Here is a 25,810-nt window from a genome sequence, read left to right as displayed (position 1 = left end):
GAGCCCGGTCCGAAGCCCAACAAATGTGTGACAAATTCGGGACTAAATCTTAAGCTCTAAACCAGGGCTCTTCAACGTTTTCAGGCCAAGGACCCCTTAGTTGAGAGAGAGATGAAGCAGGGACCCCCACAACCTTTTCATAAATTCCATATGGTTTCATTGTTTGGCAGCATAATCAACAGTGTATTTTGGATTCATGTCAATTTGTGTTTTAAAATATTTAACCACTTGAACCATCAACACTTAATTAATATTTAACTTGAACTTTCACTCTGTACTTAGTCAGCTCTTTTTCCCCTCTACACCAAAGCTCTTTGCCGAAAATAGCCGATCTACAAGTTCACAACGCCTCGTGTGAGCTTGTAGATCTGCGATTTTTGGCTAAAGTTCTCTGAATATGGATTCTAGGGTTTCAAGTGGTTAATATAAAAAAATGTTTCTACCACACAAAGATTTGGAGGACCCCCTGTAGTAACTCTGAGGACCCCCAAGAGGTCCCAGACCCCTGTTGAAGACCCCTGCTGTATACTGTACCAGCCACTGTGTGCTGGTCCTACACGCAACTGTATATACTATATGTTCTGTGCCATCACATACTGTATATGAACTGTACCACATACAGTACGTACAGGCACAGTGTGCTGGGTCAACATGCAACTGTATGCTGTTCATTATCAGATGCACTGAACTGGACAGGACCTCTCTGGAGGCGGTGCTGGGCTGCAGAGACTGTCAACTGTGCCAAGACATGGAGGACAACCACACACACACACACACACACACACACACACACACACACACACACACACACACACTAGGGGTGGGCAATATAATCGATTTGGCAATACATCGCGATAATTTATTTTCCAATACTGTATCGATACTTCACGCCGTAGTATCGGGATACTTTTAGGAAAATAAAATATGTTTAGGAACCAATGGTAGAAGTCCAGTCCTGACACTCCGCTGCCGTCTTCAGCTTTTAAAGCTGATATATCGAAATAGTATTGCAATAGTATCGTATCGCAAAGATTCACAATATATCGTGATACTATTGCATCGTGACCCAAGTATCATGATACGCATTACATCGCAAGATTCTTGCCAATATCCACCCCTAACACACACACACACACACACACACACACACACACACACACACACACACACACACACGCCACACACACACACACACACACAGAGCTAATGTAGTGCACATATAGAGCTGCAGGCACACACACACACATACTGTGCATGTACTGTACAGACACACATACACGCGTACACACATGCGGTCAGTCTCACCCACCTACTCAAATGCACAAGTGTGTGCACGATCCAAACATGCACGCGAACACACACACACACACACACACACACACACACACACACACACACACACACAGAGCTAATGTAGTGCACATATAGAGCTGCAGGCACACACACACACATACTGTGCATGTACTGTACAGACACACATACACGCGTACACACATGCGGTCAGTCTCACCCACCTACTCAAATGCACAAGTGTGTGCACGATCCAAACATGCACGCGAACACACACACACACACACACACACACACACACACACACACACACACACACACACACACACACACACACACACACACACACACACACACACACGCGCACACACACACACACACACACACACATATACAGAACACAGACAGACACACCCAACCACCCACACGTGTACAGACAGACACACATCTGCACTCTCTCTCTCTCTCTCTCTCTCTCTTTCCCTGCAGTCATATCATGTTGACGTTCTATACATCTCAGCATCAGATGTTTACTGAACTAGACTAGATGCTGCTATAGCGGCTCTGAGGGTGGGGCGCTGCTGCAACGTGAGAGAGAGCTCCTCTATGTGTAGTGCCTTCGTGTGGAACACGGCAGTCACTGCAGCACAGGGCGGAGTCACGGAGAATGAATGGGAGTACGTACTGCGCACTGTAATGGGCACTGCCAGGGAGACAGCCAGAAAAATTATGTTCAAAAATATGTTCACTTTATTTTATTCCGAATAAAAACGCATGATTCATTTTGTTCTAGGGATGTCACCGAATAATCGATTTTTGAATATTCGTTCGATTAATCAATATTCGATTTTAATATGTCATAATCGAAAATCGTTTTTTTTTTTTTTATACCATTTTTTGGCTTAGTTAGTTAGTTTCAACCAAAATATAGAATATAGGCTAACAATAGTATTAATGATAATAGTAAATGGCCATTGATTTATTATTCACACCAGCACCAACTGTAAACTGTGTAGACAGAGTGAAGGAGCACAGCAGAGTGGCAGCTGCCTGCTACACACTCCCCTCCCCCCCTGTCTCAGACACAGGTGTGATTGATTCAGGCTTGATTGTTTGGTACTTGGTGGCCATCATCAAAGAAAAGGGAAAACAGCGTCCTCTGTATTGTAAAGCATCACAGAATCTGTTCTTGAGAGATTTTCTAAAAAGAAAGATGAAGAGTAGTAGTTAGGCTACCAATTACCTGAAGAGCCATGTTGTACATATGTAAATGTGCATTGAAATCCAGTAAAAAAAAAGAAAAACAGAAGAAAAAAAAAGTTTTTTTTTTTTTTTTTAATAAAAAAATAAATAATAATAATTAATTATCGATTTTCAAATAATATTCGATTATTGCTATAGAATAATCGATTTTGATAAAGGTCCATTTTTGACATCCCTATTTTGTTCCAGGCAGTGTTAATTTTGACAGCAAATTCAGATTTAGTCTCAAGTCTTTTGAATAACACACTATTTAGTTTTAGTCCTATTTTAGTCATCTGAAATTGTTTAGTCTTAGTCTAGTCTTAGTCGACTAAATAGCAAAATCTTAGTCTTTTAGTCTAAAAGACACTGGTTCCTGGGCAGACTGGACCACCTGGGGAAACCTTGGTAATACATCTAAGTAAGTGCAAACAAATAATCTCTCAATATGAACAATAAATGAACTATCAAGGTGGTGCCAATCATACATGCTCACATGCTGTCTGTTTTGCTCATATACAGTATCCTACTGGGGCCAGGGGTAAGGGAAACCCTGAGCGCACTACTTCTTTTTGACATTTGACACCACTGCAGTCATTTGTCTGCCACTGGCAAAACTCTTACACAACATTTCTGTCTAGAACGCCAAGGTCAATGTGACTGTTCAACAATGTCCAACCCCCCCCCCCCCCCCCCCCCCCACACACACACACACTCCACACCACCCCACCCCCCAAAATAATTGGCTTCTCTAAATGTTACCAATAATTCTGGGAAATTGTGTGGTTGCCTATTTCTATATATATTTTGATGTCAACAATCCTCAAATCCATTATATTGTCCAATCAGAAAAGGGACATACTGTACGGATGGGGGACGTACATACGCTTGTACGTTCGGTCTACATTTCAATACAGCTTGAGGAAGCGAATAGAACAGGGCACCACTCCTCCATTGAACTCAATGGACTTTTGGGGTTAATCTAGAAACAATTATAATTGTTTCCCTGTTGGCAAACCACACTAATAATGTTGTGTTCTCTCTTTGTATGTGAGAATCCATGCATCAGAATCCTTGGTGGATTGTGTAGAAACACACTCGTACTAGAAAGTGCTTCTTATACTGTACATGACACACCCAGTGGTGGAAAAAGTACTCAAATGTTTTACATAAGTAAAAGCATCTATACTGCAATGTACAGTAGAAATTCTCTGTTACAAGTAAACGTCTGGTATTGGTATTACAATGTAATGTACTTAAAGTTCCAAAACTAAAAGTATTCATTATGCAGAATGTCCCATTTAAAGTTTTCAAAACTTTTGAAAATAGCAGATCTACAAGCACACAATGCGTTGTAGATTGGCTATTTTCTAATAGCCGAAATGTATGTAGGGCTGAAGTTGTTAATGCATGTTTTGTAAAAATAATCAAAATCAACAAAGTAACTAGTAACTATAGTTTTAAAATAAATACTGTGGAGTTATAGTACAATATTTGGATCCGAGATGTAGTGGAGTAGAAGTAAAAGTATTGTAAATTGGAAATACTCAAATAAAGTACAAATGTCTCAAAATTGTACTTAACCCATTTAGTGCTCCAGACATGAACGGGTTAAATGTCCAGCGTGCCGCCCGCAGGCTCCTATACGCTCCATTGTCTTATTTTGAAGGCCAGAAGTCCATTGCGTAAACACTTCCGGTTTGACGTCATGACGTCATTCACCGGAAGCGATCGTCATCAACATGCGGTTGTGTAATGGCGGATCGTTGCTTTTCAACATGTGTTTTATTAGCGAGAATCTAATGCCATCCTTGGCTTTAAAAGTGTTGTTTGGAGAAAATGGACATTAAAGATGCGATTCCCCGTCGGCCTCCATGTTATGGGATTACTATTTTGTGCACGTGGATCCGTGATGATGATGAATCGGCGAGGCCGATCGTTCCAGGACCTTCCGCCGGACTACAGGGTAGGAGAACCGGCGTTACTCCATATACAGTACTTTTCGCGAGTATACTCGGGATCGGCACTCTAAATACTCGAGTATTTTTCACGAGTATTCTCGGGATCGGCTACAAATGAGTTAAGTACAGTAGCTAAGAAAACGTACTTAGTTTCTTTACACCACAGATGACACAAAGTTTACTGTTGCACAGTATGTGACATTGTGTGTTGCTGGTTGCTCACCTGCAGACAGATCCAGAGGGCTGCGTGGGGCCTGGGGCTCTGGCAGCATGGGGCTGTGCTGTTTGGAGGGCTCTGAGCCCAGCGCAACCAGGGGCTGCAGGGGCTGTGACACACTGGAAGACCTGTCTGCTGAGAGGGGGGCGGCACCCACCTTCATGCCCCCAGCCATGCCTCCCAGTGCAGCCTGGGAGAAACCTGAGAGACACACAAGACAAGGCAGAGAAGGTCAGGGCTGCACATCAGGTCAGCGTTCTGCGCGCGCGCGTGCGTGTGTGTGTGTGTGTGTGTGTGTGTGTGTGTGTGTGTGTGTGTGTGTGTGTGTGTGTGTGTGGGTGGGTGGGTGGGGGTGGGGGGGGGTAAAGACCATCTGAAATGAAAATATGAAATACCACGAGCTGTTTTTGAAGCGGTGGAAACCGCTTCCAATGAATGGCTTTGTGTGTATCACGCCCATATATGGTCATTTCAGTCCAGAATGAACAGGCTTTTTCAAAAACAGAATGTCCGTTTAATTACCATATATGGTGATCTCAGTCCAGAATGAACAGGGTTTTTCAAAAACAGAATGTCCGTTACCTTATGTCCATATATGGTCACTCCAGGCCAGAATGAACAGGTTTTTCCTGTCCCGTACGTGTAAAATATCAGTCCAGAATGAATAGGCTTTTTCAAAAAGCAAAATGTGTGTCCCATGTCCATATATGGTCATTTCAGTTCAGAATGAATAGGCTTTATATGTCCTGTACATCTAGAATATGTGTGCGGTGTCCCTCCCGGTCAGATGAATGGATACTTTGAGGATTGGTCAAGCTTCACATGATAATTTGGCCTTCAGGGTTTATCTGTCTTATTTAAACACTTTATATTTATTTATGTATTTATTTAATTACAAATTCTTATTTTAATGTATATGTTTTAATCTATTTTATTTTTTAAACCTATTATACCAACTGTCATACCAGCTCTCCAAATACATTCAGAATAGAAGTTTTATCTGTCCACCGCTTCAATTCGAACCGAGGTTTGATTTTTCATATTACTACCCAGATTTAGAACAAACATGGGAAAATTCTCATTCTACTACTCTGCCACCAAATTGTGGAATGCCAAGACACCATCCATTAAAAGATGTGAATCACTGGTCAGTGGTTTCTTTCAAAATTGGCCTAAAAAAAACAGGAAAATACAAATTCCCATTGAAAGGAGGTGTCATTCACTGCCACCGTTTTTCCCCTTTCTCTTTGGTATATATAGTGTTTTGACATGTATTATTGTGTCATTATTCTATGCTATGTTGATGAATTGAATAGGACCACAATGGTCAAAACAAATCCCCAGAATTTGTTTGTGTTATCCTTTTAGCCTTAATGTTAGACTGTAACTGGTGCAGTTACATTTCTGACTAATAAAATATTCAATCAATCAATCAAACAAACGATCAAACAAAACAGTGATGTTGTGGTTTACTGGAGACTGTACCTGAGAAAGCTCCCATCAGGTCAGAGTCCATCATCTGGGAAGAGCTGGTCAGGGAGTCTAACGGGTCTGGATAACCTGCCATGGAAGCTAGAGGTAAAGAGAAACTTTTGTTCAATTCTTTTTGAGGTGACAGATACTCTACCAGGGGTCTTCAACGTGTTTCATGCCAAGGACCCCCTTAGCTGAGAGAGGGATGAAGCAGGGACCCCCCACTACATATTGGATTGATGTTAAATGTGTGTTTCAATGAATGAGAGGAAAGAGGCCGCACACTCTTCAGCCACGATGCAAATAATGTATTTACCAACGTTTCGACTGTTGCCAGTCTTCATCAGGGTTTCAAGTGTGTTTCAAGACATTTAACTACTTAAACTGTCAATACTTTGTAATCTTGACCTTTGGCTCTGTACTTGGTCTCTTTTTTCCCCCTCTAGACCAAACCTCTTCGCCAAAAATAACATATTATTTATTATTACATAATATATCTACAACACAAAGGTCGTAGATCTGCTATTTTTTGGCCAGTGTTCCCCCCAGAATAGGGATGCTAGGGTCCAGGTGATTAATGGATTAATAGATTTGGCGCCCCCCAAACAGCCTATGTTATTCTGTAGCCTATTTGTCATACATACAGGAGGCTCTGTTACGTCACATGTGCCAGTGCAGGTAATTATATACGAACGCCACTTTTTGAACATGTTTGTAGGTTAGATTCGTTAACTAAAGGGTTTGTTGTACGTTTAATTATATGTTGGTTTAGTTAGTGATAGTGATCTAAAGACAAGCATCCCAGCAAGCATGGTCAGGACCTAGCCTAGTAAACGACCAACTTCCGTTCTCCAGGAGGATTCCTGAAATGGTTTTTTGATTGAAGAATTTATTAGAAGTTTGCAATAGAAAAAAGTACAGTTTCATGACAGTACAAATCACTGGTACAAGGTCAACTAAAAGGAGATCCTAGAAAGCCGAGGCTTATTTCCACAGGAACCACACTTTAAGTATCTCATATAACATTGAAAGACAGACGGATAGAACATAGTACTTTATCTAGGATAATATCAGTTTCAAAAGCATAACATCAAATACAAATGGTTTCTGGAAGAGGGGCGGGTACGAGGCTAGTCAGGACCTGGACCAATAAATGACGTCTCGATTGGGGCCAGATCAAGTCCAAACCATGACTAGTCGGATCTGACCTAGAACATCACCTGATTTCAACCAATAAATCCAGCCCAAGAAAACTGACGTCCTGGAGTAATCAGAGAGGGTCCGATAAATATCATAACTAGTCAGATATGTCACAGAACATTACCTTACATGTCATATTTCAACTAACATTACAAACAATAACAACTAGTAAGACGCCTCAGGGCGACATGCGACCTTGCCCTAACGTGCAAGGTCACGCCAATTCTTGGCCATCTGGCCAGTGATGTATATCGGACCAGTTACCCATATATGGAGACCCCTGGTACCCATATGGAGATCCATGTACTGGAGATATGCTGTGAGAGCCCAAACATGCTTACTCAGTTATTTGTTATGTGAAAGTCCTATGATGTCATAGACATCATAGGGAACTCCGTGTATGGGCATAAAAGGGATTCTGTTAGTGTGCCGTCACAGTGAAGCCAGAACGTGATGTCAGAGCGGCAAACCAGAGTGTTTCCCTTGACATCACAGTGACGTCAGAGCATGATGTCAGAGCGACAAACCCATAGAACCACATTATCAGGAGTTATAAACAGAGATGCATACATACATACAAGCTGTGACTGTTCACATAATAATCTGCGACCTACGGTCGCAATAATCCTGTAATGACGTCAAGATCATCCCCATATGGGCTGTGATCTGGCCTAGTTCTGAACGTCACTGGAGGACGTTATCATAACGTCATCATGACGTCATTTGGTTTGCAGGGATACGTTAGGTTTACGTTAATTTAGTTTATTTCTTTGATTTGGCTGTGTTCATAATTTTTGGTTACGGTATGTCCCAGTACCTGAAATTCACAATAACCCAATTCCAATCCCAATTTTATGTTGCTACCCTCATTCTTTTAGACCAGTTTTTCCCAAACCTTTTAGCTCGAGACCCAAAAGAGAAATTACATGTTTGCCCGGGAACCAAACTAGTGAACATAGCAGATTTACAAGCTCACAACCACGCCACATTGCATGCTTGTAGATTGGCTATTTTCACTACTTCCTAATTTTATTACATTCCATTTCCATGGAATTTCTTGGATTTTATGCATTTCTTTTGAAAAAATGTTAAGATTGTCTTCCTGAAAAGTTGCTTTAATAAAATAATAATAATAAGGAAACTAAAAGAAAACCAAAACAAGGGTATTTACTGGCGACCTATACAAATGTGTCCGCGACCCACAAATAGGTCCCGACCCAGTAACAGCCGCTCACATGTCGTCCTCGTCTCGGACGACAAAGCAGACGAGGACGGAGCTGATGTGTGAGCGGGAGCTGGCAAGTGAGTGGGAGCTGGCGAGTGAGCGGGAGCTGGCGAGTGAGGACAGGGAGCTAGCGATTGAGGACGGGCTGTGAGGAAGACGAGCGGACGGGAAGACATTCTCACCCCCTCTGCGTCTCACGCAGTTACTGAGGTTAGGGTTTGGGTTAGGGTTAGGCATAGTTTTACTGAGGTTAAGGTTAGGGTTTGGGTTAGGCATAGTTTTACTGAGGTTAAGGTTAGGGTTTGGGTTAGGGTTAGGCATAGTTTTACTGAGGTTAAGGTTAGGTGGTCGTTAGAATCCACGTTGTCAAAGAAAAAAGCACAAAAAAAAGTGGGCTTCCATGTTTGCCTGGCTCCAGAGTCCAGCCCATAGACCCGCCCACTCTCTGAGCGGACTGTTTCTCTTGGTCTGGTGTTGTCATATGACGCTTAACTTGATATGGTATCTTGGCGCACCAGCCAATAAAATCAATGCAAGACGTAGGAGGGGGTGGGTCTAACTTTTGAAAATCAACAGAAACAGTGGAGGGGGGGGGGAGCTCAGCCAAGGCTCTTAATTGCTCCCTTTGAACTTCAAAGGGGGGTTGTGCACACCTCGTTATCATCAAAGACAACGACCTGTTTGATGCCTGTCATAGAGGGGAGGGGGAGGGGGGAATGTTTTTGTGTACACACAAGTCAAACACAACCCCTCCCACCAGATCTCTTGTGATTGGGAATTTCAAATTTCAAATCCCCTCCCCTTTGAAATCTCTTGTCAATGGGACAATGTCAGACTCAAGCTCAGCGCAGAGTCTGAAATCAGGCTACTTCCACGTTGTCAAAGATAAAAGCACAAAAAAAGTAGGCTTCGTTAGCCAGGTTTCGCTAACTCAGTCCCTAGGGCATTATGGCTATAGATCACTACGGCCGGGGGTTCGCTTCCTATCCAAGGTGCTGAATATTCGAGTCAGCATGTGTCGGCGCATGCGCACAACACGCGTCCGTCGTCCGTAAAGCCGTCCGGGCGAGGACGAGGAGAAAGAGCGGCTGCCTCTCCAGTGTTTACTGCTCTAGACAGGGTTGTAACAGCCTATCTACAAGCTCGCTATGCATCATCTTGTCAGCTTGTAGATCTGATATTTTTGACAATTTGTTATTTCATTACATTACATTTTATTTTGCCCAAAATAGGGATACCAGGCTTAAGATGGTTAAAACATTTTAGGAAAAAAAAAAAAAGCAATCACAATAAACCATGGCATGTTGTGTGCTATTGCTAAATAATGCTCTTTAATTTGCACTGTATGAATTCTGATATGTCTTTTTTACCAGACGTAATACCAAGGCTCGAACCTAATCACTCACACAGGGCAAACATGACAAGAAACATGACAAGCGAGAAATGTGAAATTCCTTAATTAAGCAATGAAAATGTAGTTTGCATGTTTAACAGCATGTGTCTGAATGCAACATAAACGCACTTCTGATCAACACAAGTCAAAGGGGAGTGATAGAGAAGGAGGTCATTTTGGAGACTTGTGTTCCCTTACATTGTTAAAATACGCATTTTCTCAATATCTTAATTAACAGTGGATTCCTTCACACCATTATTATTACTATCGTTATCATGGTAATTGTAATTTCACATGGGAGAACTGACTCCTACCTGATAGAAACTGTGAGTCCAGGGCCTGCTGTTCTGCTGCTCGCGACCACACCTCTCCCTGTGGCTCTGGGCGCGTCGCTGATATCTGTCCCCCCGCTGTCACTTTACAACCTGCATCAGTGGAAACATTGATCGTCCGACATTAGTTCCACCCTCCACCGTTGAGTCTTGACACATTACAAATGCAAGCATGCATAATACAAAGGAATGTGAGCACAGTCTCTCTTTCTCTCCGTCTCTCTCCTACACACGCACACGCACACACACACACACACACACACACACACACACACACACACACACACACACACACACACACACACACCCTAAATACGTGTCCATGCCATATTCTGGCATGTGTGCACCGACTGAATTTGGTCCTAAAAGCAAATATCCCAGTCTCATCCACCACAACATGCACTGCTGTTTCCTGTGCGCTGCTATGTGTGCCTCCGTCTCTGTCTGGTCTCCAGTGCAGGCTCAGCTCAGCTGGCTCTGAGCTTCTAACCCTGAGCTGCAGACACACGCACACACACGCACATGTGCCATCTCAGTGGGGGAGTCTGTCTGGGTTGCTGTGACTTTTCACTGTCTGTCTGTCAGTCTGGGCTGGGTGCAGGCCAGGCCCCACCACAGTCAGAATGTCCCGACTAACCCACCCCAACCCACCCCACACCATGCCAGCCCAGCCCTCCTAGTTCCCCCTGTACTCAGCCCTCAACTCTCACCCTGCACCCAGCCAGAGGTCTCGGCTGGCATCTGCCTAATTGTCTGATCTGATTTGGCTGTTGACACAATGGAGGGAGGGAGGTAAAAGGAGGGAGAGAGAGAGAGAGAGAGAGAGAGAGAGAGAGAGAGAGAGAGAGAGGGATTGGGACATGGTACACTAGGGTGTTGTAATATGGAGGGGGGAAGGATTGGAGAAAGACGGAAGGATGGAAGGATGGAAGGAAGGAAGGAAGGAAGGAAGGAAGGAAGGAAGGAAGGAAGGAAGGAAGGAAGGAAGGAAGGAAGACAGACAGAGGAAGGCACTCTTGTCTTGGCATCCCTCATAGAAAAAAAAGGAAACACGCCCCTCCAAATAGCCTAGCAGCATCCACACAGGGTGACAGTGAAGCGAACAGACAGGATGCTACCCAAAGTCACAATAATGCCTCTGCATATCACACAAAGCAGTGGGCGGGGTGGAGTGTTAGAGCATCATTTCTCTCCCTTTACTCTCTCAACAGGGGCTGGGAAAACTTTCTGTCGGCAGGCAGGGTCAGCAATTGATTGTGATGAACAATCAATGTTTCCTTGTGTGTTTCTCTTTGCGCAGTTTTGTTTTGATTGTGTCTCTCGACACCCAAGGGCATTCTGTGCGCTCCAGCAGACGAGGAAGGTTACAACACAGAGACCACCCCACTTGGCTGAGGTGCAAACAAACATGCAAAGCATTTCTGGCTCATCCAAAAAAAAAAAAACATCGCCTTATTGTGCTGTCCAAGGCACTGAAATCAGTAAGCTCTCTCTCTGTCTCTCATGGAGGCAGCATTAAGCATACATAAAATACACAATTGGGATCACTCACCTCAACACAAGATTTCTCAGTCAACATTTACAGCTTTCAGATTTTTGGAACATCATGACTTGGGCTTTTATATCCAGGGGTGTCGCAGCAAATTCTGGGCCCTGGGTACAAGGATTCAAGCCCCCCATGAATGTTCTTCATAGGGGGGAGGGTTTTTAACCCATTTAGACTGGGACCGCATTATTACGCATTATTTTGTGCTTTAACTATTGAAAAATAGCAGATATACAAGCTCACAGCGTGGAACCGAGTGCCGCGCTGTGAGCTTGTAGATCAGCTATTTTTGAAAAATCGTGAAACTTTGTGCAAGTCTTTGAATATTTCAAATCCTTCTAAGGTTTTTTAAAAAACCTGTTTGTCAGTGGTGCTCAAACCTTTTCATGTGAAGGACCCCGAAAATTATATGTATTTGGCCACGGACCCCCATCCCAAAATATTTAGTTCCAGGGACCCCCAGAAGCAAAATTTGAGTTACAAATGTTTGCTTAAAATATACATATATTCAAAGATTTGCACACATTTTCATGACTTTTCAAAACTAGCAGATCTACAAGCTCACAGTGCGGCACCGAGTGCCGCGCTGTGAGCTTGTATATCTGCTATTTTTCAATAGCTAAAGAATAAAATAATTAAGGCCCCTCCACCTTGGGCCCTAGTAACTCAGTCCCACTTTTCCCCCCCTTGTGACGCCCCTGTTTATATCCCTCTCTGACCACAGGTCATTGAGTACACATCACAACATATCATTATGACTGCGAAAGACAAGGGCATTCTCCTTTAACACACGTACTGTACTCAGATGCACATGCGCAGAGAAACAGCAACCTACTGTACTGTTAACATTGTAACATTGACCTGACTTTTTTTTTTGGGTTGTCCTGGGTGACCTGTTGTTGTCTTGTTTTCTTGTGTGTAATAAGGCTGAGAGTGCTCTTGGCACAAGCATTTCATTGTATGTCTATACCTGTGATATGCATTTGACTAATAAACCTGAACCTGAACTGAACCTGAACCTTTTCCTTACAGTTAGCCGTGTAAGAAACCACATGGGAGTTGATTAAACATCCCGTTAGACAGTGATCCACTGGGCTGACAGCTGTGACACAAGCATTTTACAGTCTGATCTTGTATTGCTGGGAGAATCCAGCCCAGTTATGCAACAGCAACACTGTGAGGTCTGACAACCTCGGAGAGAGGATACACAGTCTGACCCACACAATGTACAGTCTCCAAGGACACACACACACACACACACACAGTCACACACACACACACACACACACACACACACACACACACACACACACACACACACACACACACACACACACACACACACACACACACACACCCATGGCTTCTTAACTCATCCACTGCTTATGACTAGTTTGACAAGTTATATTTATGTGTCCACTCTGCCAATGACGAGTTTGACGAGTTTGACTTAGAAAAAAAGAAAAAGAAAAACGATTTAAATCGAGATTTTGCATGTTTCACCCCCATACAACCCCATCTTTCATACAGGGCAGCCATCTTTGTTTACATTACAAAAAACATAATGGCTGGTTTCTCATGAATGCCTGAACGGATTTCCAATCGGATGTTTTTGTTTGAAAGCTGTGAACATCCTACACACACATGGTGAATGATTTGTGCATGGGCGTGCATGATCCGTGCACTATAAATTACATGGAAGTCTATGGAGACCTCTGGCAGAATATCAGTAAAAAATGGCATTCAAAATGGCAGGAAATGACTTAAGTACATCATAGTAAGTTATGTCTCGCCATAATTAGCATACATAGTTATTAATTATATAGTGCATGTATTGCATATTCCCCAACGTCTTATCATTTAATATACTAGAAGCTCGGCCGCCCTTCGGGCGGCCGAGCGTCTAGTCGGCGACCTGGCCAACTCGGGAACAATGTAAATAGGGAATGAATGCCCCGCCCTTTAATGCAAACCCCATTATACCTGTTGTCATAGGATCCGTTTTGACCATCTGTTTGCGTGTGTCCATTTATGCCCATATATGGAGAGATATGTCTGTCTATGTCCATTTTCTGACATATATGGAGATCTCTGTAGGACCTGGTTTGACCATCTGTTTGCCTGTGCCCATTTATGCCCATATATGGAGTTTGCGACCTGGCCAACTCGGGAACGATGTAAATAGGGAATGAATGCCCCACCCTTTAATGCAAACCCCATTATATGGAGATCTCTGTATCTGTCTGTGTCCCTTTTATGCCCATATACTCTATCTGTGTCCATATTTTATGCCCATATGCCCATATATGGAGATCTCTGTATCTGCCCATATGCCCATATATGGAGATCTCAGTCTGTGTCCCTTTTATGCCCATATATCTGCGTCCATTTTATGCCCATATGCCCATATATGGAGATCTCTGTATCTGCCCATATGCCCATTCTCTGTATCAGTCTGTGTCCCTTTTATGCCCATATACGGAGATATCTGTCATGGAGATCTCAGTCTGTGTCCCTTTTATGCCCATATATCTGTCTGTGTCCCTTTTATGCCCATATACGGAGATATATCTGTCTGTGTCCCTTTTATGCCCATATACGGAGATATCTGTCGGGTCGAGGCAAGGCCCCTGTATTGCCCATATATGGAGATCTCTGTATCTGCCCATATGCCCATATATGGAGATCTCAGTCTGTCGGGTCGAGGCTAGGCCCCTGTATCTGCCTGCAGTGATGTCACAATGACTCAGTGCTTGCGCCCGGCACTGCAGTGATGTCACAATGAGTCAGCGCTTGCGCCGATTTTGCGCCGATTTCCGCATAAGGAGATTCCGAACGTTTCGCGCCGGTTAGGGAAAACCGCGCGTCGGGTCGGGTCGAGGCCCGGCACTGCACTCCATGCCGCGGCGGGGAACGCGCGTGCCGAATCTGAAGCCGGTGGGACGAACGGTTCTCGAGATACGCGGATTCCAAACACACACGCAGAGACTTCTCGCATTTATAGATAGACTAGAAGCTGGGCCGCCCTTCGGGCGGCCCAGCGTCTAGTCGGCGACCTGGCCAACTCGGAACAACGTAAATAGGGAATGAATGCCCCGCCCTTTAATGCAAACCCCATTATACCTGTTGTCATAGGACCCGTTTTGACCATCTGTTTGCCTGTGTCCATTTATGCCCATATATGGAGATATCTGTTATCTGTCTGTCTGTCAGCGTCCATTTTATGTCCATATATGGAGATCACTGCAGATATAGTTCTGGGTCCATTTTATGCCCATATATGCCCATATATGGAGATATCTGTCTATTTGCGTCCATTTCACGCCCATATATGGAGATCTCTGAATCTGTCTGTCTGTGTCCCTTTATGCCCGTATATGGAGATCTTTGTGATTCTGCGTAAATTTTATGCCCATATATGCCATTTGCGTCCATTTTATGCCCATTTATGGAGATCTCTGTATCCGTCTGTCTGTGTGTCTGTCTGTGTCCCTTTATGCCGTATGAGATCTCTGAATCTGTCTGTCTGTGTCCCTTTATCCATTTTATGCCCATATATGGGGGCATTCATTTTATGCCCATATATGGAGAACGCGCGTGCCCGTGGGACGAACGGTTCTCATATGGGGGCATTCATTTTATGCCCATATATGGAGAACGCGCGTGCCCGTGGGACGAACGGTTCTCGAGATACGCGGATTACCTACATACATACACACTCACAGAGATTTTTTGTTGACTCATGTGGCGTACGTCTGCCCATATATGCCCATATATGGAGATATCTGTCTATTTGCGTCCATTTCACGCCCATATATGGAGATCTCTGAATCTGTCTGTCTGCGTCCCTTTATCCATTTTATGCCCATATATGGGGGCATTCATTTTATGCCCATATATGGAGAACGCGCGTGCCCGTGGGACGGAACGCGCGTGCCCGTGGGACGAACGGTTCTCGGAGATCTCTGAATCTGTCTGTCTGTGTCCCTTTATCCATTTTATGCCCATATATGGGGGCATTCATTTTATGCCCATATATGGAGAACGCGCGTGCCCGTGGGACGGAACGCGCGTGCCCGTGGGACGAACGGTTCTCATATGGGGGCATTCATTTTATGCCCATATGGAGAACGCGCGTGCCCGTGGGACGAACGGTTCTCGAGATACGTGGATTACCTACATACATACACACTCACAGAGATTTTTTGTTGACTCATGTGGCGTACGTGATGTCAGAGCCTTTTATGAAGTGATGTCACAATGAGTCAGAGCTTTCGCCGATTTCCTCAGAAACAGCCTGATGTCAACAATCAACCCCGCATAAGGAGATTCCGAACGTTTCGCGCCGGTTTGGGAAAACCGCGCGTCGGGTCGGGTCGAGACCCGGCACTGCACTCCGTGCCGTGGCCATATATGGGGGCATTCATTTTATGCCCATATATGGAGAACGCGCGTGCCCGTGGGACGGAACGCGCGTGCCCGTGGGACGAACGGTTCTCGGAGATCTCTGAATCTGTCTGTCTGTGTCCCTTTATCCATTTTATGCCCATATATGGGGGCATTCATTTTATGCCCATATATGGAGAACGCGCGTGCCCGTGGGACGGAACGCGCGTGCCCGTGGGACGAACGGTTCTCATATGGGGGCATTCATTTTATGCCCATATGGAGAACGCGCGTGCCCGTGGGACGAACGGTTCTCGAGATACGTGGATTACCTACATACATACACACTCACAGAGATTTTTTGTTGACTCATGTGGCGTACGTGATGTCAGAGCCTTTTATGAACGCGCGTGCCCGTGGGACGGAACGCGCGTGCCCGTGGGACGAACGGTTCTCATATGGGGGCATTCATTTTATGCCCATATGGAGAACGCGCGTGCCCGTGGGACGAACGGTTCTCGAGATACGTGGATTACCTACATACATACACACTCACAGAGATTTTTTGTTGACTCATGTGGCGTACGTGATGTCAGAGCCTTTTATGAAGTGATGTCACAATGAGTCAGAGCTTTCGCCGATTTCCTCAGAAACAGCCTGATGTCAACAATCAACCCCGCATAAGGAGATTCCGAACGTTTCGCGCCGGTTCGGGAAAACCGCGCGTCGGGTCGGGTCGAGACCCGGCACTGCACTCCGTGCCGCGGCGGGGAACGCACGTGCCGAATCTGAAGCCGGTGGGACGAACGGTTCTCGAGATACGCGGATTACAAACACACACACACGCACGCAGAGACTTCTCGCATTTATAGATAGATAACATTACCTATTCAAACAATATAAATCACCAAATGTTCTCATTTGTGATTCATTGAACTACCACTCAACTTTTAATTGTGATATTCTCTCTCTTGTGATATGTAAACAATCGCCCCCGTGAATAGTGGGGACCTGATGATCTGTCTTGTGATGTTTTGTGTTGTGTTACATGGTTTTGTGTTGTTTTTTGTGTTGAACAGACTTGTGAAGACAAATTTCCCTTCGGGACAATAAAGATTATTATTATTATCTATTTGATATACATATACATACATTACATTCTTACATGTTGCTACAGAAAACAAGGATTCAATCTCGCTATTAAATGTTGAGTTATAAAATGAATAACACATTTTTCATGAATGACATAGTTAGAATATCCTCTCATGAAATGAATAACAACATTTGTAATGAGAACATTTAGTGAAGTACCATCGTACATCCATTGTACGTTTCCTAATGAGTTGCACTCACACACGCACATGCGCGCGCACACACACACACACACACACACACACACACACACACACACACACACACACACACACACACACACACACACACACACACACACACACACACACACACACACACACACACACACACAAATGAACTGTAGTGCTGTGTTCATGCTCATGCATGTGTATGCAATTGTGTGTGTGTGTGTGTGTGTGTGTGTGTGTGTGTGTGTGTGTGTGTGTGTGTGTGTGTGTGTATGTGTGCCATGTATTGCTTCACTGCTGTAAAGTGTAAAGTCTATTATGTCATATTGTCTAGTTAAAGGAGTAGTTCACCCCAAAATGACTTTTTTTCTATTGATTACTCACGCCATGGAGACTTAAGTTCATTTAAAAATATGCATATATTTTACACATTCCTTAGACAAAGGAATGGCATGTGATTATAGAAAATGTATCCCCATTGATTCCGGATGGGAACCTAAATGCATTTGGGTCCCCATCCTGGATCAACAGGGGTACATTTATTGTAATCAAATTATTGTCTTAGGAATGCGAACAAAAAACTAAAAATATTATTGAGGTGAACTACTCCTTTAAGGGGTTTTCAAACCTTAAAATTGGCAAACATTCGGAAAAAATAGCAGCTCTACAGAGAGAGAGAGAGAGAGAGACAGAGAAACTATGGCTGAGAGTGAGACAAAACCATGGCTGATGTAGCTACCCTCAGCCATTGTTTCTGTCTCTCTCTCACTCCCTCAGCTATTGTCTCTATGTCTCTCACTCCCTCAGTTATTGTCTCTGTCTCTCACTCCCTTAGCTATTGTTTCTGTCTCTCTCTCAGCCATCGTGTCTGTCTGTCTCTTTCTCTTCCCCTTTAGTGTGCTCTGTACCGTTGTTGTCTGACCCACATCATTATTATCACTGCTGCCGTAGGTTTCAACCATCCCTCTGTATGTGTGTGTGTGTGTGGGGGGAGCATGTCGCTGTTACTACATGTCATATTTTCGACAACCGACTCTATCCCTCACCCTAACCTCCGTGGAGTGAGTCGCTAACCCTCCGGTCGAAATGATGGGCCTTCGCAAAAGCGAGATTTCCCCTGTGTGTGTGTGTGTATGGTGTCATATATGTCTTCTATATTTATCTTGTCATTGTAGAAGAGCCATGGTTCTCAGGCTAGTCCAGCTGTCTGTGGTCAAAGGGACAGTGTGTGTACACGTAACACGAGCGCGCGTGTGTAGACAAAAAAAAATTCAGAGAGATTCCTTAGAGAGCCAAGCAGTTGTGCTACTGTACTAAAACGTTTCAGGATAAGCTAGCTAAAATGCTATACTCTACTAGGCAAAAACTCCAGCTGTCCTCCAGATGACCCCAGCCCCTCCCTGCTCCCCTAGATCTCAGCTCGTCTGGCTGTGATTCTTATTCTGGTAACACTGGTTAAGGCCAGGGCCACTGCATGGACCCAAGACAAACAACGGAGGTTCACAGAGGGGGCACATTAGACACAGGGCGGCTTAACTTAACTGGCAAAAACAGACCTTGATCACTTCAAAATGACACATTTTCACAAATAGCAGATCTGACTATAAGCTCACAACTTGTGGCTATTTTTGAGCCCTAACCCTAACCACTTCTACATCTGGCTTTGTGTATATGTCGCTATGTCCATAGTACGAGACTAACGTCACACGATGAAGTCCACAGCTGAGGTCACCGACGTGCGATTTTTTACAATTTTTCGTACGACCAGGTATATAAGGCTTAGGTGGTTAAAACAAGTTTGCTGACCTTCAGTCATAGGAGCCACTGGGCACATCTTGATGAGGTGTGGAAAAACCAATAAATGTACAAAACTATCCTCTGAAGTTAGCTTTCTACAAGGTAAGGGGGAACATTTCATCAAAATCGTTTTACCCCTCAGTTGCTTCACCTTTAGCCTCAGGATTAAGGGGAGTTTTTGTTCGGATTTTAAAGTCTATTTTGGTATCTTTATACTGCTGCTGGTTGTGGTTGGATTCCCTCCTTAGCTATCCAGTTTTTTCTGAGAAATCAATCCAGATCTCATCTTAAAAAAAAAAAGAAATCAAACCACTAAACAAAGGATATTTATAAAATGTAATTTATCATCATATAATTAAATATTCAAATATTTTCACGGAATCAAAGGTTTTATGGTCATGATTCACCAGGATCCTGGATGGTCTAGGCTTTAAATAATTGATATCAATATGTTTGTGAATGTCTATGGTAAAAACTAAGTTTTTTTGTGGCACCAGTAAACCATGCTCACTGCTATGCCCTATAGCAGGCTGCAGAACAAACATGAAGGATAATGACACAGAAAGACCCAGCAGGACGAGGTTACATTCTTAACTTTTTATTCAAAACTATGTCATAAAGAGAAACAACATAGTGATAATAATTCTATGACAAGACCAAAAATTATCATGATCCCTTCTGTCATCAACTACCAACACTACCACTATCTGTATCTGCACCCAGAATCACAGTTAAGCCCTTATCAGAGTCTGCGGTGAAGAGCCTATCACCGCAAATTTTAGGTGATAAGATATCCACCTAAAGTGAGAAAACAAGTGGAGGCCAGTCAGTCACGGTGAAGTCCTATCACTGTGACTGACTGGTCTAGATCGACCAATCAGTGAACGGGGTGATGGGCTGATCTGTCTGAAAGTAAAAACAGTGAGATGTGTCGGGGTTCGAGGTGGATAGCTCTTCACCGCGAGTAATGACGTAATGTTGTAGTTTTATGACTTAAAAAGATAGCTTATCACCGCGGTGCCTACTATGATAGGGGCTTTTCTATATACAGTAACAGTTGTAAGCTAAACCCTAGTAGAAACTGGATCAATTTGACCATGCAATTAATCGATCTGATATCGGCCAACCTTTCAATATCGTGCATCCTTAGAATGCTGACTGGATTTAATAAAGTGCGTAAACAGTATAGACCATCAAACAGTAGAGGAGAGAATGGAGTAACAGGAAAAAAATAAAAGTGGAAACTTAGTTGTGTCCCTGTAAGGGGTGTGGTTTAAAGGTTAAGTTCAGGCATAATTTTACGTGAGGTTAAGGTCAGGTTTAGGCATAGTCTTTGTGAAGTTAGAGAGAGAGGGCCCCGTGGCTGGAGCGTTTTAAACAGGTTGGGCTTTGATGCTCTGTAATGACCAGCCAGTTCCCTGCATGCCAGCAGGGCACTGACTGTAGTGCTTGAGGCAGGCTGGGCTGAAGAAGAGGGAGTCTACACTCTTCTACCTCCTCCTCTCCTCTCTCCAGGGTCTGTGCTGGCCTGTCATTACAGAGGATCAAAAGCCCAGCCTGCTTCAAATGCTCTAGCGACTCACTCCTGGGTTTTAAATGGCAGCAAACGCAGCACGCACGCACAAAACGTGCAACGCACGCACCCACGCACGCACGCACGCACGCACGCACGTGCAATGTCATTCAGGAATGAATGACAAATATGATAATTTTAAATTCAAACTTCAGTCTGTGTCTGCCCTACTAGCCTGACTCATTAACTGTGATGCAGAGGCCGTAAGAGCACATACAGCAATATCAGGCATCAAAATTGGGTCAGTAGATCACCGTATCTCTCTACACGCTGACGATATTGTATTTTTTGTGACAAAATTAGAAAGTAGTATTCTTACCTAAGCAGTTTAATTGAGCAGTTTGGAGAGTTTTCTGGATATAAAATCAATAATTCAAAGTCAGTTCTAATGTTCCTCAATAACGAAGTAAGACATAATCCTATAATAAGGACTCTATACATGACAACTACTGAAGGTTTTAAGTAATTGGGTATCAAGATTACCCCTCATATTGGGGAAATATTTCCAGCAAATTATAGTCCCTTGGTAGACAAAACAATTCGGAACATTAGACCGATGGTCCAATTTGCCCATATGGATGATTGGAAGAATAAATATAATAAAAATGTCCATCTTGCCCAAATTTTTATACTATTTCCAAACAATCCCGATGCCACTCCCAAACACCTTTTTTGACAACCTATCTAAAGTATTTAGCAGATTTATCTGGAATGGTAAGAAAGCCAGACTAGGTCTTAATCTGTTATATTTGCCCTATGAAAGAGGGGGACTCCAACTGCCCAATCTTAGATGGTATTATATTATATAACATCTGCATGGTACTACTTTAACACCATTTCACCCCCAGTGTGGGTAAGCATCGAACAAGCATCTATTCCAAACCTACCATTAAAAAAACGTACAAAAAAAACAGTTTCTCAAAAATACAATTTCAGTTTGGTTTGCAGCTCATAGACATATGAGTGATATGCCTATACTATCTCAATGTTCTCCTATCTGGGGTAATGACCAGTTTATTTTCCGGCTAGAAAAGATAGAGGTTTTAAGTTGTGGCATATTAAAGGTATTCAGAAAACAATGGACCTCTATGAAGACGGAGTTATGTTCTCATTTGAACAGTTATGTCGGAGATACCAAATTCCTCATGAACATTTCTTTAAATGTTTACAATTAAGAAGTTTTATGTCAACAAAATGTGACAATGTGATGTATATTCCACCCCTCTCAACACTTGAGAAAACATTAAATCTAGAAGGGAGTGGTTCCATATCTGTATATTACAATATGTTAGTTGAATATAGGGTTGATTCAACAACAGATAAATTAAATGCTTGGAAATTGGACCTTCAGGAAGATATTGATGACGCAGAGTGGAAACAGGCATGTGTAAAAGCACAAAAACAGACAATTAATACAAGGTTTAAATTACTCCAATATAAATGGCTAATGAGAATGTACATAACTCCTGTCAAATTACATCATATGTCCGCAAATATCACAGATGTCTGTACTAAGTGTTCAACTGAGAAAGGTATTTATTTCACTGTATGTGGGAGTGTTCTAAGATGCAATTCTTTTGGAATGAAGTCATGAAGTGTCTGTCAGGAATCTTTAAAATCACAGTTCCACTAAGTGCTAAACTCTGTATACTTGGAATCTATCCGAAGAACTTTATACAGCCAGCAAAACTAACACAAATCTTAGATTTTGGTCTTCTCCAAGCTAGAAGGGTGGTGGCATTATGCTGGAAAAGCTTTGATGCCCCCACGTTGAGGATGTGGCATCGAGAACTCATGAACTCTATTGGGCTGGAGAGACTGACTTATATAATTGGGGGTAGACAGAGCAATTTTGAACAGCTTTGGGAGGTGTATATGGGTGCTGTGGAGACAAATACCTGAAAATAGTGTGCATATTCACAATGGTAGTGTATGGTTAAAGATTTTTTGGTATTTTATTTTGTAAACAAGGTGACTCTTAATGGGCATGTGCAGGAGGTAGGCTGTGTGTGTGGGGTGAGTGAATGGGTGTGAGTGTATGTATTATGTGTGAAAACAAAACAATAAACATAAATAAAAAAAATAAAAAACTGATGCAGAGACAACCATTATCTGTACCAGTTAACGTAGCCCGGCCTGGCCTTGGGCTAATGGATTACGGTTAAGTATTGTATCATTTGGATGGCTTAAAATTATCCTACTACTTACAAAAAAAACAAAAAAACAAATAACAGGTCAGAACCTGTGTAATCCTCAGCTGGTAACACACAGATAAAACCACTGTACTGTTTAGGATTTAAATGTATTCCAGCTGGATTTGGAAACAATGAGCCAAGTCTTGTACAGACAGCACAGTGCTACTGTACAGTATATGGTCGCAGAATGCAGCAGTTCTTCTTGAGGCAGAGTCAGATCATTTAGAACTATGACGCGTGCAATTTTGTTCAAGTTATCATTTTGTCTGCTCGTTTCTTTGTGTAATCACTTCCAATTTCACTTGTTTATCCTGTGTCCTGTCCTGTCCTGTCCTGTCCTGTCCAGTTCTCTATCCTGATTGGATAACATTGTTATCCTGATTCGGAAAATGCATTAGACCAGGGGTCTTCAACAGGGGGTCCGGGACCCCCAGGGGGTCCTCAGAGTTACTACAGGGGGTCCTCCAAATCTTTGTGTGATAGAAGTTTTTTTTCTCCTTTTTTTATATTAACAACTTGAACCCTATATAGCGTCCATATTCTGATAACTTTAGCCGAAAATAGCCGATCTACAAGCTCACAACGCCTCGCAGCAAGGTTTGGAGTAGAGGAGAAAAAGAGCAGACTAAGTACAGAGTGAAAGGTCAAGTTTATCGACGGTTCAAGTGGTTAAATATCTGAAAACACACATTGACATGAATCCAAGATACACTGATGATTGTGCCGTCAAACGATTAAACTATATGGTATCTATGGGTTGTGGGGATCCCTGCTTGGTCTCTCTCTCAACTAAGGGGTCCTTGGCCTGAAAACGTTGAAGACCCCAGCATTAGACTATAAAGAGCTGGAGAGACAAGGAGACCCGTTACTGAACAAACATTCTGTCTATAATAATGATCAGAATATAGAATTATATAACACTTATTTTAACAAAGAAATATCACTTACCATACCTTTTAATTAAAGTACAAAATTAGCAATTTTATGTTCAACTTCTGTCATCAATAATCAACTCGTGGGTGGGATCGTTTCCATCACTGAACCAGTGTTCAGTATGTGAGCCAAAGCAACAGTGGCACAAGTGTGTCTCTAGAATTCCAACTCAATCCGTTGGAGAGGAAGAGAAAATCAAACATGCCCAAATGCACGTTTTACTTTTGAAGTACAGAGGGCCTGGTGAGCAGAGCAGCCAAGGAGACAGGGAGATGCCTGAGGGACTAAACGCGCTGTGGGAGAGAGTTATGTGCACTGACAGGCTGTGGAGCAGCAAGGAGAACCAAGGTGCATGGGATGTGACAACACACCACTGCCATGTGCGTGTGTGTCTCTGTCTGCGTGTCTATGTGAGGGGCGTGCAGTGGTGGAAAACGTACTCACATTTTGTACTTAAGTAAAAGTATCAATATCACAATGTAGATATACTCTGTTACAAGTCCGGAATTCAAAGTTTTACATCAGAAAAAGTACAAAAGTATTGGTCATCAAAATGTACTTAAAAGTACCATGCAGAATGTCCGGTTTAACTTTTTTTTATATTTATAAAAATATTTTGAAAATGGCAGATTTACAAGCTCACAATGCGTCGCATCATCCTCTATTTTCAAATTGTATATAGTATACTATATATATAGGGGTTTATAGTTACTTTACACCCCTGGTGGCATGCAGGGTAAACTATATGATATCACAGCCACAAACTAGTACAAACGTGCACGCACGCGCGCGCGCGCGCACACACACACACACACACACACACACACACACACACACACACACACACACACACACACACACACACACACACACACACACACACACACACACACACACACACACACACACAAACACAAACACACACACACACACACAAACCATCATCACCACCACAAGCGTGTGCTGTGCACACAAGCTCCCTTTGCCCTACTTTCTCCTCTCCTCCCTTCGCATCTCAGATTATGTCAATCCACCTTCTTTACCTAGCCTCAAACCAGAGACCACAACCAAAGCTTCCACGGCTGTTCGTCCTCCTTGCATCAACCTCTCGTCACACTTCAGGGAGATTCAGTTTCGGAGAGGGATCTTATGCTGCCTTCAAGGCAACATGTGTACGCTTTAGAAAAAATGTGGAAGTTTTATGTTCCATACACATACAGTGACAATAAACATCTTATCTTAACACAACCTCTGCCAAAAAAATACCCCTTTGTAGGGCTTCTCCGCCATTACATTTAATTAAAAATATATATATATCCAAGCTGAACTAAAATAGGCCGGGACTAATGCTCCGGGATCGGTTTCTACACAGACACATTATGGAGCGGACCGATTAACATTGAGGCCGCAAACCGGAAGTGGATGGTCCGTCCTCTATCCGGCCCGTTAGCTTTCTGTGTAAACACCACGGCTTACAGATGGAGAACGGAATGATCAATTGAAAAAATGTCAACGGATTTGAGAAGCTGATGGAATACGCGAACACACCATGCATAGCAGTGTCCGATCGCGCACGATGGGAACTGGATTAGCGCCCGCGTTAACAGGTAGGAGAAGCCAGCAGTGAAAGACATAGAAAAATCTTCGGTTTCCTTGGCCGTAAACAACCAATCAGTTAAGGTCTAACTTGTGAAAAACTTTTCCTCAAACTGAGCACAACATCAT

General features: G+C 43.2%; 1 protein-coding gene across 3 annotated transcripts in view; it reads right to left on the bottom strand.

Annotated features, from left to right (window-relative positions):
* The window catches only part of LOC308307025 (uncharacterized protein), a 154,238-nt gene that overhangs the window by 67,270 nt on the left and 61,158 nt on the right, over positions 1-25,810 (bottom strand). For all 3 annotated transcript variants that reach the window (XM_080752114.1, XM_080752113.1, XM_080752115.1), the window contains exons 3-5: positions 10,316-10,426; positions 6,196-6,282; positions 4,717-4,911 (exon numbers count right to left, since the gene is read on the bottom strand). In XM_080752114.1, the coding sequence (XP_080608240.1) occupies positions 4,717-4,911; positions 6,196-6,282; positions 10,316-10,426 (393 nt within the window). The remainder of the gene's footprint in view (positions 1-4,716; positions 4,912-6,195; positions 6,283-10,315; positions 10,427-25,810) is intronic.

This window comes from Nannobrachium achirus (genome assembly GCF_963921795.1).
Source record: "Nannobrachium achirus genome assembly, chromosome: 21".
Taxonomy (NCBI): Eukaryota; Metazoa; Chordata; class Actinopteri; order Myctophiformes; family Myctophidae; genus Nannobrachium; species Nannobrachium achirus.
Note: the sequence above shows the minus strand (reverse complement) of the source record. Positions and strands in the feature narration are given on the sequence as shown.